The sequence below is a fragment of the Lytechinus pictus genome, chromosome 4, assembly GCF_037042905.1.
Source record: "Lytechinus pictus isolate F3 Inbred chromosome 4, Lp3.0, whole genome shotgun sequence".
NCBI lineage: Eukaryota > Metazoa > Echinodermata > Echinoidea > Temnopleuroida > Toxopneustidae > Lytechinus > Lytechinus pictus.
In genome coordinates, this window is record NC_087248.1 from 19,709,201 (window position 1) to 19,726,717 (window position 17,517).

Genomic DNA, 17,517 nt, shown 5'->3' on the forward strand with positions numbered 1-17,517 from the left:
TTTTGCTTCTCAAAGGGGGGGGGGGGGGCGCACGGGCCGGCTGTACCCCCCTGGATCTGCCAGTGATAGTCATAAGAGTTGGCAGAGTGATAACCCGTTTACCTTTTTTACAAAAATTATTATCATAAATATATATTTTTGTGATACTAACGATAATGATGATAGTAATAACAACACACAGTTCTTGTTTAGCGTATATATTACATTTATATATGAACGAGCCAAATCATTCATCATGACACATGCACGTAAAAAAATCTTTAATATTTCATTTGCGACAATATTTGTATACTCTTTTGATTTGTTTAAATTTCAAGTAGTATCTTTGCCCGATTGTCTATTTATACATTATTCTTTGTTTATATAATAATGATAATAGTAATAATATGTAACATTAATAAAGCGCTTAATGCAAATAAGCGCTGCACTTTCTTACCCCGGCTACTAATATCGGGCGCTCTAGCAATCAAAGAATACCTTCCTACCGGGTACCCATTTACTAAACCTGGGTGGACAGTGGCAAATACAGATAAACAGCTTGCCAAAGGATACAAGTGCTGCGATGGGATTTGAGCCCCGAACCTTGTGGTCCAAAGTCCGGAGACTTATTCACTGAGCCACAACACCTCTTCCAGGTTTCCCATTATAATCTTTGTATGTTTGTCTTGATGTATTATGTTCATTGTCGATATAGACCCCTGCGTAATCATCAAGCCGTGTCTCGAATAAAGTCTTTCATTGAAAAGTCATTATCTATAGTCCTATCGACGCGTACGAAGGATATGAACCTATTATCGGGATAGCCATTAGCAGTTGCAGACCATAAGAAGTATTTGTAATATATCCATAAATAAACAAAATTATAATGAACAAATAAATGAATATATGCATATATTTACACGTAATTATAAACGCAGCATCCAGTGAAGAAACACGCATAACTTTTAAGACTCAATAAAAATCATAAAATAAAACAGGAAAGAGTGAAAGAGAATATGCATATTTCTATCTGTTAATGATCATTCACAGATGAGCAACTTATCTCAGATAAAATGCTCATATGTGAATGATCATTAACAGAAGTTATCTCGTCAAAACATATGAATTTGATTAAAAAGGAACAATCGCAAATTCATTTCTTGGGTATGCACATCTCAGTGACATACATATGAGATAGTCAATGATGTCCCACTCACTATTTCTTTTGTTTTTTACTGCTTGAATTAGACAATATTTCAATATTTACAGATTTATTAACAAAGGATCAACTTGTCTGAACCATTACAAAACAATTGTAATCTTACATGGTCAGGGAGGAATAAAGCTTTCTTTCAACGGACAAGGAGGTGAAATTTAGAATACCTCATATCAGTCAGACTGCAGGTCCCAAGAAAGTGGCTTCTTTCATCCAAGTGATATTCATGACTTGAGATGTTTTGCATATTTAATGAGCTTGATGCGGACCAAAACACCTCTTTTCATTCGGTCATTGCTGCTCTAATTGTGCATCGAATTTCATGAATTTGGTACCATTGTAAAGAAGAAGAATCATTCTTTCAGGTCATGTGTTTGGATTTATTCAAAAAATTTGGAATATAGGTTAACATTTTGATCTAAAATATGCTACAAAATAAATATTTTCACCTGACAAAAGCTGCTATTTTCATTTTCATCTTTATTTTTGGTTGAGCCCAAATGATTTTTATATCACGATAAAGCTGAATATGTATGCTTTGAAATGATATAGGTTTCAAAATAAGAATTGGTTTAATCGGGTCAAGATCACACTTTTCATTTGCCAAGTACATAAAGCAGCTTGAAAACAAGAATACTGCACTCTGATTGGTCAAAAAGACCACACAATGGCAAATTCCAACGGTTCCAGTGCCTGGGTTTGTGGGTAGGTCACACTTCCCATGTGGTAATCTCCTCAAATACCCCGCGCCTGTTGTTCTGTGAACCTTATCCAGCCAATCAGAACTCTGGATTTCATGCAAGTACAACATTTCAGAAATCTCGTCTTGTATCTTGGTGGGAAAAGTGTGATCTTGACCCGATTAAAAGGTGCCGCATATCAAGAGTGGCATCATGAGAAAGAACAGAAGTTCAGCTTTATGGTGATATAGATATTATTGAGGCTCAAAATAAAAAGATTTGCACAATTTGCAAAAGAAAACAGAGGAAGAAAATTCAGTTTTGAGGCACATTTTCAGGCCAGAAATTTACTTATTTAACAAAATATTGTATACAAAATAAATGACCAATATGAAAGAGTAACTTTTACTCTATTTGATGGTGCAATAATATTTCATTTAACTTGAGGTTAAAACAAGTAAATTCTTAGAGACAGAAAGTCTCACGAGTCACGAGATTTTGCAAGGAGGAGGATTCAGCCACGAGATGATTTGGATGAATCTGGCCTTTTTGCTCATTAGCATAGGGACCTGCGGTCTGACTGATATGTCATAATACAATACAGAAGAAATAGTGAGTGAGTGACGTCATTAGTCCCCTCATTTGCATACAGACCAGGATGTGCATTGTATGAAATTAAGCGAAATCTTAAAATGTCATAACTTTCTTATTTTACATCCGACTTTGATGAAATTCTTATAGTTACGATTGTTGGAAATATGACTTTTTATTCAAATCAACCTTTTGTTGGGGAGGACCTTGCCTTTAGAAAAGGGCAGTCACTCAGCAAATTCTTGGATATTTGATTATAATTGGACACTTACATATCTGACAGAATACCAAAGAGAATAGAACCAGCCAGGAATCCTCCGTAGAATATAGACTGAGAAACCTGGGTAAGGTCTTCACTGCCACATACGAGATCAAACTTTATGAAAAAGAGAGAAAGAAAGAGTGGGCGGTTAAAAGGAGAGTGTGAGAGAGAGGGGAAGAGAGAGGGGTAGAGAGAGAAAGAGAGGGCGAGAGAGAAAGAGAGAGAGAGAGAGAGAGAGAGAGAGAGAGATGGAGGGGGGGGGGGGGGAGGGGAGAAAGGGAGGGGGGGGGTAGATATGTAAATTTGACCGTTCATTATCGGATAACTCCAGGCGTATGTTCCCATTTCTATTTTATCAATATAATCTGGGCTTTTAAATGAAATATGCCACTGGTTTTATCGAGTACCTGGTTTGTAAGCTTTCTGTCATTATTCATTTTATTTCATTTCATTTATTGAGTTCCGTTTTACAATGTTGTACGTAATGAACATAACATAACAAAGTCAAACATAAGAGACATAATGACATAATATCACATACAACATCATTATAAATTAGAATTTAAAGATTAAGCTAAAATAAAATTGTATTATAAATCCACACCCACCCACATTCGTCCACCCTCATTTCACCGACATGAATCCACACCCACCCACAGGCGTCCACCCTCATCTCACCCACATGAATCCACACCCACCCACAGACGTCCATCCTCATCCCACCCACATGAATCCACACACACCCACAGACGTCCACCCTCATCTCACCCACATGAAACCACACCCAGCAACAGACGTCCACACTTACCCATAGACATCTACCCCCATCCCCCCCACACGAATTGCACCCACAAAACCCACACAACATCCATTGTACAACAGCAATATCCTTACATCAGACACGGTGCTTGATTCGTATTGGCTGTCATCGTAGACCCATCCACTGTCACATGACATCGTTTCGCTGCTGTAATTGGATGGATCAATCCCAGACCAGAATCCCACTCCTGACACATTATATTTCTCGCACTGTGCGTATTCCAGCTTTCCATCTGATGTATAGTTCGATGGGATACTACCGGTCTTTTTGGCTAGTTCACACTGTTCTTCTGATAGTCCATACTGCTCGCATCCTGAGTCCCATTCTGGGGTCTTTACAAAAATCAAATAAAAAAGCAAAATATAAGTATTGTTGCTTTAAGTCACATTAATCTAATAGAAAATGCATGTATTAGGAGAGCAATGATAGTGATGCTAATTATATTTATGGATTTTTTTTACACATTGCGTATTCGGCGTCATTTTACCCACAAATTTGTACAACATGACGTGTGTTCCATTATAACGTCTTTTTTTGGTTTTGATAGAAGAAATAAAAATATAAACTTTGAATGAGAAGTTCTGGATCTTCGGCATTTTAGGTTGGTGACATCACAAACGAGTACCCCCACACAGCTCTATGTATTTTTAACAAACAAGTATACTATACTCCTTCGGAAAATTTGATTTTTTTTTAAACCTGTTGACTCGATAGTTGGCCACAACATGACCAAAATGGGGGAAATACAAATTAGATGTACTATCCATTTCAATTGTCAATTATTGGAATCTGTGTAACATACCATATGGGGAATTGCTCGACAATGACGTCACTAATTCATATATTACAAAAACAAAATCGTAGGTCTGGTCATGAAGGTGCGTTGATAACAACATTGTCTCGTATTCTGCTGTGGATTTTTCACTGAACGTTCATTGATATTTCTATCGGATCTCCTTGTTTTTACGAAAAGCAGTGTGAAATCCGAATGGAATACAGCAGTTTGGTTTAAGAACGAATTTATCAGACCGTGTGCAACGCAAAAAAGAACTGTCATGCGCGAGCACAAGATAATACTTTTGCTAAATGGAAGTAGCGACGCAAACCTTAACATGTCCAATCATCTTAACGAACAGTAGGAACGATGGTGATAGTACTTAAGCACTTACTTTTTTAAAATAAAGACATTAATTATACTTGCTTACTTTATCAGATTGAAGTCTCTAAGCGCTCTACAATAAAATCAATACGTCTCTGGAATAATGTAAACATTGTGTTTTGGCGGTGTGCGTTTGCAGGGGTCTGTTTCACAGAGAGTTTCGTTAAACTTAATGCTTGAGTCAAAGATAACAAGCACAAGTCCCGAATACGTGCTTTTGATTGGTTAAAAAACAAGTTGCGTTTGATTGCGAATCTGTTTTGCAATCGGCCCCAGAAGGTGCAGGTCAACATCACCATGAAAACACTGCTGATCATCGATCGGTTAGTACACGAAGTACGATCGATAGTAAAACCCTTTAACCAGTGATCAATAAATTGTTGACATATTTCATATACTTTTTATGAGATTCGGGCTTGAACTCCCCTTTAAATTTGAGTATTTTCGCCCAATAAAAAGCCTCCCACATAGGTGTATGACCCACTTCTTGCTTAACTTTTGTGTTATCTTCATTTGTTGTCTATATATTTATCAGCAATCTTCCATAAGAGTCATAATAAATAAATAGATAATGTCTCGGGATCATTTTGTGTGTATCACACGTTTTTTATTTATGGATATATATGTTTATTCTGAAATTGCAAACGCTTTGCTGTCATTTCTTTTGCAACACTATATGCAAGTATCTTCATTTATTCCAATATGTTCTTGAATTGAAAATGTCTTATAATAACAATAATAATAATAATAGCTGTATTTATAAAGCGCCTTTTGCCTGAGGATACAAAGCGCTACTATTATTACCACGGCTTTAGCTCGAGCTACCATCACTGGCGCTCAGTGCATGCAATGAATTCCTGCCGGGTACCTATTCACCTCTCCTGGGTCGAGTGCAGGCACAGTCATTGCTGGATTAAATATCGAATCACTATTGCTGAATTGAATTTGATTTACAATTAAGTGATTAGAAAATAAAATGTCATATACATCACAGAATGGTATTATATCGAAAAAAATACAATTAACGAAAGACAACTGTTGGAACTTGTACAAATAAATCCACATATAGAAATACGAAGCCACGGTGGCCCGGAGTTAACAGTAGAATTTAAGTTATTTCAACATGACGAAGACATACATTGTATAGCCTCTTCATCAGCATCGTTATTTACTTTGAAAAGACATGAAAATTAGTTCACCTATTTTATTCTTATACCATGTCAGCTTCAAAGTAAAATCTTACCGCACACCAATGGTCGACAGATGCATTGAGGAAAACGGCCACCATAGTCGCCCAAGAAACGGTGAACTTTAACAAGACCAAAACGGCGTAAAGACGCCGTTGGTAAGGCCCAAACTCACCAACCGTCCTTAAAATATCATCGAACTTCATTTCGATCTCTGTCTTTGGTGCTAACCGACGGTGAAGTGTTCTACATCGGTTAGATGTCCTAAGTTTCACTAACTCAAGTCACTCGCAATCAAATCAGTAAATATCGATTGATGGGCTTTGGTAACCGTTCTCTAAAATTATCTTATTCTTATGTCAATTTGTTTGGCGAGCGGTTAGTCCCATAAAACCATTGCGTAAAGGATTACTTTTGAGTTTTGTAATATGGGCCGGGGCACCGGTGGAGATGATGGTGGTGGTGGTGATAGTAGTGGGGAAGGGGGCATGTCCTGTGGGTTTTCAGTCATCATGTACAAAAAACGTGAAAATGAAATCATGAATATCAAATTGCAATTTTTATGCATGTTCAATCCACCGGCCCATTCTCGGCTCAGGGGTTACACTGTAAAAAAATATTGGGTAAATTTTTAACCAGCATGAGGGTAATTACGTGTCAAACCAATTTTGGGCAGTATTTTACCCAATGCGGGAAGCATATTGTCCAGTACGTTTGAAAAAATAAGTAGCAATTATTTTAGAATGGGCAAATTTTTCATCACACTGGATGAATAAAAATGCCCAAAGAAATGCCCAATGTTGGTTGGACACATAATTACCCTCACGGAGCATTTTTATCCAATATTTTTTTAGATTGTAGGGGCCGAGTGGACAGAATGAAATATATCTACAATTCTTATATTTTAATTCAAGTCATGATATGTCTTATCGCATTCAGGACATTTCCAAAGGGAAGGCTGAATAATGCCGGTCAAAAGTTGCTTCAGATCATTGGGCATGTGTCGTAAGGGGCGGCTAAGGGGCGAAAAGCATAATGTTACACCCAGTAGGACACGGGAAAAACTAATTTGGTCAAGAAATGACTTTCATGCGAATTTTTATTTGATACTAGCATCTAAAGATACTGTAAATTGAATTGTATTAATCATTTTCATGCAATATCCCTAAGAGGGGAAATTGCATGAATTAAAATTCCCTTTTACCCTTCAAAATGATGATGATAATAACGATTATATATAAATTTATAGAGCGCAGAAACTAAATAGATGTGTTTTGAGCTTTGATTTAAAGTTGTTTACGGATGGTGCTTTCCTAACTTCCATGGGTAAGCTATTCCGGAGCTTTCAGGCTACATAAGCAAATGCTCGATCACCTAGCGCTACTTTTGTTTTGAAGGATGAATTGATTGGGGCTCATGGGCGCGAATTCTAATTAAAATCCCAATGTCTCCATTTAAGTCATTAGCTATAGTCGTACCAAATTTCATCTATTTACTCTTTTAAATGGTAGTCTGATCTAATTTCTGTCAAATGTGTATGCGCTACCAGATGCGAGCCTCAATTCCCACACCATTCCACAGAAAATAGCTTTCATACCATTTCTTTTTGGACAAGTGTTGTTCATATACAATCGAAAATCAACAATTGTTTTTTTTCATAATCAAGACAAGTAAAATGTTTATATCAAAATTAAAAGCACAACATTGTTACAAGGCATTAATAAATCTCCTTTTTCACGAGAATAGCGGTTAAATATCGTTTTATATATACTTCGAACTACAACAATATTCTACATTATCAAACAATTTAAATCAAGTATGAATAGGACATCGATACCCCGAAAACCAAACAAAGCAACAAAATCGAACAGACAGTAAGCCTATGTTTGGCATGCGTGAAGCCTGCCACCAACGACTTTCTTTTAGTATAAGCCTGTTCACGGTTGTAAACTGCGCACGAGCAGAAAAAGGTAATTGGAGACAACCATGAAGGTGGCTTTCAAATTCACTGACATAGGCATTTGTGATTTGATGATTATTCATGTATTCCTTTCAAAATATTTATCACATCCAAGCTGAAGAGTAATAAATAGAGCCTTCATAATCACTGGTATTTGACAGTTGCCTAAACAATAGTCAAATGTGCCAAAGGCAGACAATAAAACAGATTTCCAAACTTTATCCCTGATGTACTATTCTAGTCAGGTCTATACAATGTCTTTTGTTCTTAGAATTTGAATACTCTACCGGTAAAGCTTACGCAACATCTACATTTGAAAATGATAGTGCTTATCCTAATGAAAAATCACAAAGGTCATTTGAGAAAAGTTGATCATGAGCTAACCGTGAACTGACTTATTCACCAAGATCGAGGTCAGATATTGACTGAATTTCCGGCAGACATTTTTTTTCTTCTAAAAAGGTGTTGGCAGAAATTAAGCAGATTATCTTGCCTTGAACTGCATTTAGGGTCAGGCCTAAAATTAGAATTTGATGACCACAATGCGTTTTTTTTTAAGTTGAATTAAGAAGACGATTCCAAATATTGAGATATTTACATTAATAGCAACTTACAACCCCCCAAAACACTAAGAGGTAATTCGACCCCCCAAATTTTTTTTCAAAATAGTGAATTTGAACGATTTATTCCCACCCATTTCCCCTGAGTTCGCTCCTGCAATGCCTACCGAGACGGGTGTTCTCTGACTGTGACGTCACGGACGGGTATTCGGTCCCGGTGTAGTAAACAAGGCAGTGCCGTTTTGTGTACTATGCACGTACGCCTTCATGTTTACTTTTGTGTCATAACTTCATTTTATCGCCATTGATTTTATATGAACGATTTTGAAAGGAAGTAATAATTTTTCAAAGGCTTATAATTATACTATGTCCCTACATTGTTAAACTTTTCTTCTTTGTAGCGACTTTAGACGATTTTAATGCCTTGTTTTCGTTCGGGACTGTGTCTGTGGCGAAACAAATCATAATGGAATGAACTGCAGTTGAAGTTGTATCTGCGAGCCGGAGAACTTGCAAAGAGGAAATGATTAAAAGTATATTTATGGCCGTACTATTATCCCAAATATGTAAATTCCCTCAAAATGATACCATAGACCCTAAAGGAATGAATTCAAGGCAAATAATATGAAATTTGATCGAGATTTTCTCACCAGTCGATAACGTAGCAGACGTGTTATTATAACATAATTATCCGCGTGTGACGCGGCTCTTGCAAAAACACAGTTGGTTGCGGAATTGCTCTGTGCCGACCGGCCGCCCGAGCCAGCGCAGCTAGCTGTCGAGCTACCGTACCGTATACCTTATAGCTTATACGTGCTTGCTGTCTTCAACTCACTGGCGTTTGTATATGTGACGGCTCTCGCAGATCTCTAGCGTAAATATAAAAACAATTTGGAAGGCCGAGAGGAATAGTAGGATTGATTCACGATTGTTCTGTGGAATGAGTGGAAATGATCCAGAGGATAAAATGGAGTCAAAAGGAAAGAAGAAAAACAAGACGTCAGGGGATCGCTCCGGGGGGTCACTCTCCACATGGACTGCTACCCACCCCTGTCCGACAACCTCAGAAATGCACCCTAAATGGCGTAATGACATTATGTAAATTTGCAACCCTAAGAGAGAAAAGCCCGGGGGGGGGGGGGCACTCAGTATATAATACATTGTGGGTATGTGCCGCGGAGGGGACCCCCATTTTTACACTCACATTTCCGTTCCAAGGCATAGCATTTTTGTCTTATTGAGAAAAAGAACAAAGAAAGCCGCTCCAAAGCATAGCATTTTCTTCTTTAATATCGAGGAAAAAGAAGAAATCCGCTCCAAAGCTTCGCATAATTTTCCATTACGTCGTTCCAGCCGTATTGATCTGCTACATGCAATGAGCCGCCGCAATTTTGGTGAAAAGCGGCCGCAGAGCGCTGTCCGACCATCGCATCTGCGTTAGCGCACCCGGCGGGCTAGCCATGGGGCTAGCTGCATGCACGTATGCCCGTTCCATAGGGATGAATACGCACCCACACACAGGCGGCCCGTTCCAAGGACCCCCGTTTTCACAAACATTTGTAGTTCCATGGACCCTCCTTTTTACAATAAGCCCGCTCCAAGGCCCCCGTTTTTTGTCTCGCTCGCGGCACATACCCACTACTTTTTTGGTCGAGTGCCCCCCAGGCAACAATACAGCGTTGGACAAACGTTGGATCAACGTTGGGAAATTTTTTCCCAACGTTGCCTCAACGTTGGCAGGCAAACGTTGCATCATCGATAGAAGTGCACGTCCATACATCGTCAGACCAACAACATTTCCAACGTCAGTTCAACGTTGTCCACCATCAATGCTCCAACGTTGGTATAATGTCGGCTGAGTCATCAATAACAGCGTTGCTGCAACGTTGAAGCAGCGATGGACGTGCACGTGCATACATCGTCAGTCCAACTATGTTTACAACGTTGGTTCAACGCTGTCCAGCAACAATGCTCCAACGTTGTCTGGCAACATTGCTCCAACATTGTTACAACGTTGTCACAACGTTGCTCCAACATTGCTCCAACGTTATTCCAACGTATGGCAGTAATTAACAAAACATTAATTGGTTTCAAGGTGAAGTCCACCATTACAACTCTACACTCTAATCTTTATCATCATGTCTTATCCTATCCTAAAGTCCTACATCCTAATACTACATCCTATTCCTATCATCCTACACCTATCCACTGAATCCTGTCATTGACTCCTATATTTAGAGCAACTTTGCTATACTTGGCAGAATATAGTTAATATCATTTTCTACACTTAACCTTGAAAATTTCACTTAGAATAATATGTTTTGATTATAAATGATATGGTAATGGAGCCACATACTTTTCTACAACTTTTCATCGTGGAAATATTGAATAAACATAAATACTATAATCATTATAGCAATATTACCTAAAATTTTGGTCATTTACTGATGTAATGAATATTCATGAGTGCATAATCATTATGTCCAGATGAGGCAGGTATGGCAGCGTTGGTCCAATGTTGGTCCAACGTTGGGTGACGTTGATCCAACGTTGGTCTAATGTTGATGGAAAGTTGATTCAACTTTAGTCCAATGGTAGTCCAACGTTGGCGTAAACGTTGGTTCAATGTTTGTCTAATATCGGTTAAATGTTGTTGTAACGTTGATTCGTTGTTGGTCTAATTTTAAACAAATCCAACGATGCGCCATCTCCATCAAACAGTTTTCTACACTGTGCCATCATCATCTGTAACCTGTTCATGATTCTGTCAAAAAACATTACAACTATTATTTCTTTTCATTCTTTCTGTTACAAGTCTCTTCACATAATTAAGAGGAATCAAGAGAATTACGTGTGATATTTATTGAGGCCTTTGTAGCATTCAAACTCTTTTGACATTCCTCTTTTTCTCAAACAAGACGAATACCAAAAAACACATAGGGCCTATGCATATGTAATAAGAATTAAGATGTATTACATTTTCTTGCGAGTTGCAATCTCTTTTTCTGTCTACAATTGTTTAATGACTCGGTATGTAATGCCAAATTGCAACGTCAGTAATCATAAAAAAAATTCATATGTGTAATTGCAGTCTCTCAGTATTAACAAAATCTAAAAAGGAGGTCGCGTAACTTGGCCTCACTCAGAGTAACGTAGCTACTGCTTACTGTAACTAAAGAGCACCTCTTTTTTTATTAAGATAGAAGTCAACTGATATCTCAATATGCATGGCCATGGCCTAGTCTCGCTCGTGCCATAACTCTTAAATGATATTTCAGCGTCAAGTGTAAGCATGCCTCACGTAGCAACTACAGGTTTGACTGCAGTCAAATACGCTCGGTCCAGGCTAGGCCAGGCAGGACCGACCAGGTCAATTCAAGGCAGCGTATAATAAATAAGGCAGGAATGCCAGGTAGCAAGTCATTGGGTGATTTCAAGTACGGTGTTGAGAGCGCGAAAGGGCTGCTGAACTGGGCTCCAACACCAAGCGTAATATTATTTTTCATTGAAATGTATTAAACTCTAATGATTTACTCTCATCTTAAATGTAAAAGATAATTTTACGGAGATAGTTCGTCGTATTCGCCCCCTGTTCGTGAGCTACAGTTCATCAACACCAACACCGAGCTTTAAATCACGATTCTCCCAATCCCTGGGGGTCGGTGTTGCTGAATGGGGAAATTGCACGTAGATCATCAACACCATGCACCATGCAGCCGCAGTGCAGTGTTGGGTTCAGCAGATGACAATCAACACCAGCCTTCAACACAAACTGCCGGAAATACACCATATTTTCCGAGGTCAATCTCAACACCAGCCTGATTCAAGTACGGTGTTGTCACAACACTAACACCAGATTTTAACACTGTACTTGAAATTATTGAAATCACCCAATGACTGTTGCCTTGCCCTTGGTATCGCATACTCGTTCTCACTCACACGTATTGCGAGGTTAGTATTATAGACGGGTCAATATATGGTTTGACCCGGAACAAATTGCAACAAATGATTTTCAACGTTATTTTGTACTATTTGACCTCAGGAATAACATACTAAAAATCTACTAAAATCCGCATCCGAGAAAATGGTTATTTTCAAGATGGCGTCCAAGATGGCCGCCATTCACTAAAAATGGATATAGCTCACTCATTATCCACCCTAGAATCCTATTTGGGTTCATATTCCATGGTCCAATGGGCAAAATAATTTATTTATACAAGTTAGAGTAAATATTAGCACTCCAGGGTACTAGGAAAATCCAAGATGGCGCCCAAAATGGCTGCCGTAGTCTAAAAAAAAATCACAATTCATCTATTACTTACTTAAGTGGCTTTAATTTGGTTTCCATTCGATTGTTTTAATGATAAAGTAGTAAGTCGGGACAAGTTACAAGGACAGCCAGTGGTCTGGTGTGTCCAAATATACAAGATGGCTTCCAAAAATTGAGTTTAAAATGGCTGTTAATCCTTAAAATGGACATAGCTCGTATCACATCCACTTGAGAGATGTGATTTTGGTGTCTAGACCATGGTCTCAATGGCCAAATAATACATTGGGACAAGTTACAAGGACAGTCAGTGGTCCGGTATGTTCAAATATCCAAGATGGCTTCCAAAAATGGAGTAAAAAATGCTGTTGCTACTAAAAAAACCCAACATAACTTTGTTCATTATCCGGGAACATGATTTTTTTTGCCTATAATCATTGTTAAATGGGTCAAATAATAAATTGGAATCAGTTATAAAGGACGATTGGTGGTCAAGTATGTCCAAAAGTCCACGGTGGCTTAAAAAATAGAATCAATTAGCCGCGATGGTATTTAAAAATGGACATAGTTCATGTTTTATTCGTCAATGGCATATGATTTTGTTGCCTATATCATGGTTTCAAAAGGCAGAAAATTAGTTACAAGGACAGTCAGTGGTCCAGCATTTCGAAAATCTAAGAAAGCTTCAAAAAATCGGAGACTAAAATGACTGTTGTTACTTTAAAAATGGACATAGTTCATTTAAAATCCACCTAGAGAATATGATTTCGGTGTCCACACTATGGTTTCATGGTTAAAATAATACGTTTGGACTGGTTACGTTGATATGCAGTTGTCCAGTTTGCCTAAAGCACAAGAGGGTTTTTAAAAAAAGGAATCTAAAACGACTCATATCATTCAATAGTGGTCAGAGTTCTACAATATTCATCTGCAAGAAATAATGTTGGTGTCCAAATTGTGCTATGAAGGGTCAAATAATACATTCGGACAAGTAACAAGGATGGTTAGTACACTATTTTGTCAAAGAATACATGATGGATTCTAAAATTTCATCAAAATGGGTGCTGTTACCAACTCATGAAGCAATATGATAACTTAATTGTCCCCAGGCATTTAAGTGTAGGCACCAATATTATTTCTAACAGGTAGATATTTTATGGAGCAGTAGTCACTTTATATGCTTTAGAACCCATTTTTAAGCCAACTTGGATTTTAAGGCAAAATGGATAGTTGCATATCATGGTAACCAGTCCCAAAGTATTGTTTGACCCTTGAAACCCTAGTGTTGACACCAAAATAATATCCCCAAGGTGTATTTATAATGTTCTACATCCACTTTTACGTAAAAGCAGTCATTTAAGACCCCCATTTTTAAAGCCATCTTTGATTTTTGGACATACCTGACACCTGACTGTCCTTTCAACTTAACCCAATGTATTGCTTGACCCTGTAAACTCTTGTATAGACAGTAAAATCATACCTCCAAGGTGTATTTATAATAAACTATGTATACTTTTAAGTAGCAACAATCAATTTACACCCCATTTTTTGAGTAATTTTGGATTTTTTTACATACCGACAACTGACTGGTCTTGTAACTTACCCTAGTGTATTACTTGACCCTTTTAAACCATGCTTTTAACACCAAACTCATATTTCCCAGACAGATATTAAACAAACTATGTCCTTTTATAAGTAACATCAGACATTTCTTATTCCATTTTTGGAAGCCATCTTTTAATTTTGGACATACTAGACCACTGACTGCCATTGTCTTGTCCTAATATATAATTTGACCCTTGAAACCAGAGTTTAGACACCGAAATCATACCTCACCGGCGAATTTAAAATGAGCTATGCCACTTTTAAGTATCAGCAGCATATTTTTAAGACCAATTTTTGGACGCCATCTTCGATTTTTGGACAAACCAGACCATTGACTGTCCTTTTAACTTATCCTAATATATTATTTGACCCTTGAAACCAGTGGTTTAGACACCAAAATCACATTTCCAGGCCGATTTGAAATGAGCTTTGTCCGCTTTAAGTATTAGCAGCCATTTCAGAATCAATTTTTAGAATCCATTGGGGATTTTTGCACATACCAGACCACTGGCTTTCCTTGTAACTTGTCCCAATATATTATTTGACCCATTTAACCATGGTATAAGACACTAAAATCATATTTCTGGACATTGAGCAAACTATGTCGGATTTTTTTTAAAGTAGCAACAGCAATTTTCGACTCCATTCTTGGAAGCCATCTTGGATATTTGAACATACTGGACCACTGACAATGCTTGTAACTTGTCCCAATGTCTTATTTGACCATTGAAATCATGCTCTAGACACTCTAAATAATTATGTCCCAGGCGGTTATGAAATGAACTATGTCCATTTTAATTATCAACACCCATTTTAAACGCCATTTTTGGAAGCCATCTTGGATTTTTGGACACACCAGACAACTGACTGTCCTTTTAACTTGTTTCAATGTAATATTTCACCCTTAAAACCATTGAATAAAAAACAAATTTAGATGAATTGTGTATTTTCAGCCTACGGCAGCCATTTTGTGCGCCATCTTGGATTTGCCTGGTACATTGGAGGGCTTATAATTCATTCTAGCCTAAATCATTTTTTGTACCCCAGACCATGGAATATGAACTGAAATAGGATTCTAGAGGGGATAATATGTCAGTTGTATCCATTTTCAGTGAATGTTGGCCATCTTGGACGCCATCTTGAAAATAACCACTTTCCCGGATGCGGATTTTGGTAGATTTTTAGTATGTTATTCCTGAGGTCAAATAGTACAAAATACCGTTGAAAAATCATTTGTTGCAATTTGTTCCGGGTAAGGCTATTTTTGGTCGTATATTGACCCGTCTATTAGTCACTCACACAAGTACGAGGTTAGTTAGTATGTTATACTGTGCAGTGACTGGTGTTAAGTACTTACACGAAAATACTAGCGTCGGACTGTACGCGCACAGAAGCTGACTCTGGGATCAAAGTTTCGGAGGGGATCAACGGTTGCAGTTACCGATTATCTGCAAGTGCAAAGAAAATTCCACTGTAGATTGTAGGTCCTAAATATGCAGCTTATAAGTACTGTTCCAGATCACTAGATTTTCAGGAATTTAATTGTCTATATCCAGTCCAAATTTTTTTTTTAAAATTAGATGTAATCTTGTTGCCATGGCAATGGCTGAAGATGTTATCTACATATTAATAGCAAACATACATATACTTAGCACTCTAAAATAAGGGGAAATGAAAGAAAAATAAGATTTTACAATGTTGTTGTTTATCAAAGCTGCTGATACTTTTCTGGGGGGAAATGAGCTGTTGCTATGACAACGGGACTTTTGAATTACTAATATTTATCATTAAATTCAAGTATTACCAAGGCAATGATCAATTTATTATTCTAATGAACTCATGCAGAATACTTAGTGATCTTTTTTTTTGGTTCAAAATTCGCACATTGAGTTATATTTGTAATTGTATTTTCCACCTGTCCATAATCTTGTCATCCAAATTATAATTTTTTTATATAAATTAGACATTTGGTTGCCATGGCAATAGCTTCAGAGGTTATTTATACATTGTGCATCAAACACATCCATTTATCACATTATTTATCACACTAAGATTGAGAGAAATGCAAGAAAAATAAGATTCTACAGTCCTTTTTTAATCAAAACTGGTACTAAATGATCCGTTGCTATGGCAACAGGCCATTTGCAACATTGATATTTGTCGTTGAATTCAAGTATTACCAAGGCAACATCAATCTGTATTATTCTAATTAGTTCATGCAGAACACTCACTGTATTATTTCACCTAAATTAATTGATTAGGTCAAACCTTATGCATGTACATATACGTTAATTATTATTGTATTTTTCACCTATCCATAACCATGTCATCCCTGTTTTTTTTTTTTTTTCTAGAGGGAAATGAGCTGTTGCCATGGCAACGGGATCTTTGCAACATTGTTTTTTTTATTAAATTCAATCATTACCAAGGCAACATAATGTTTTATCTTTATAAAGAACTCCTGCAGAACACTTTCTGTATTTTTTGGTCAAATGAGGGGGTCAAAACTTAAGCATACAGATTAAGTCATTTCCAATTGTATTTTCCACCTGTCCATTGTCTTGTCAACCATGTTATTTTTGTAAATTAGATGTTATTTGGTTGCCATGGCAATGGCTTGAGACGTAATTTATACATTTATCAACCAAAATATCTTTGTTTAGCACTGTAAAATTAGGGGAAATTAAAGATAAGTCATATTCTACAACGTTTTTTTATCAAAATTTTAATTTTTCTGGGGAAAAACAAGCCGTTGCCATGGCAACGGACCAATTGGAACTACATTGTTGATCTCGAATATTTAAAAATTTTATATGTTTTCATTTGGGAGCCTGAAAATTATCATTTTGGTCATCTATTTATTTACCATTTACATGGGAATGTATGTCATTTTTGAGAAATTAATCCGTTGCCATGGCAACAGCCGAAAATGGCATTTAAAAATTTACCTCCCATCTTTAAAATAAATCTTACGGCATATACTAATACTTGTGAAAGTTTCATGCTTTAGTCAAAATTTGCACAATTGTTGTGATTTTTTGAGCTTATCCGCTCTACTATACTAGGATTACTGAAACTACAAGCACGTTGATTGATATAATTTTAACGAATTTCCCTCAAAATGTAAAACAAAGTGACGTTGTTTCTCTTGGTCTGAGTGACCACAATCTTGTATACATTGTTCGTAAATTGTATAAACCCACTATACAACCCAAGATGGTTACATATAGG

The 17,517-nt window shown here is 37.2% G+C and overlaps 1 protein-coding gene across 2 annotated transcripts in view; it reads right to left on the reverse strand.

The window, feature by feature from the left end:
- Nucleotides 1-17,517, reverse strand: part of LOC129258334 (organic cation transporter protein-like) — a 36,808-nt gene that overhangs the window by 11,885 nt on the left and 7,406 nt on the right. The window contains exons 1-3 of one of the 2 annotated variants that reach the window (XM_054896622.2): nucleotides 5,951-6,164; nucleotides 3,623-3,880; nucleotides 2,739-2,842 (exon numbers count right to left, since the gene is read on the reverse strand). In XM_054896622.2, the coding sequence (XP_054752597.2) occupies nucleotides 2,739-2,842; nucleotides 3,623-3,880; nucleotides 5,951-6,100 (512 nt within the window). In that variant the 5' untranslated portion in view covers nucleotides 6,101-6,164. Of the gene's footprint in view, nucleotides 1-2,738; nucleotides 2,843-3,622; nucleotides 3,881-5,950; nucleotides 6,165-17,517 lie in introns of those variants that run through there. The other variant, XM_064098572.1, reaches the window with a different exon arrangement.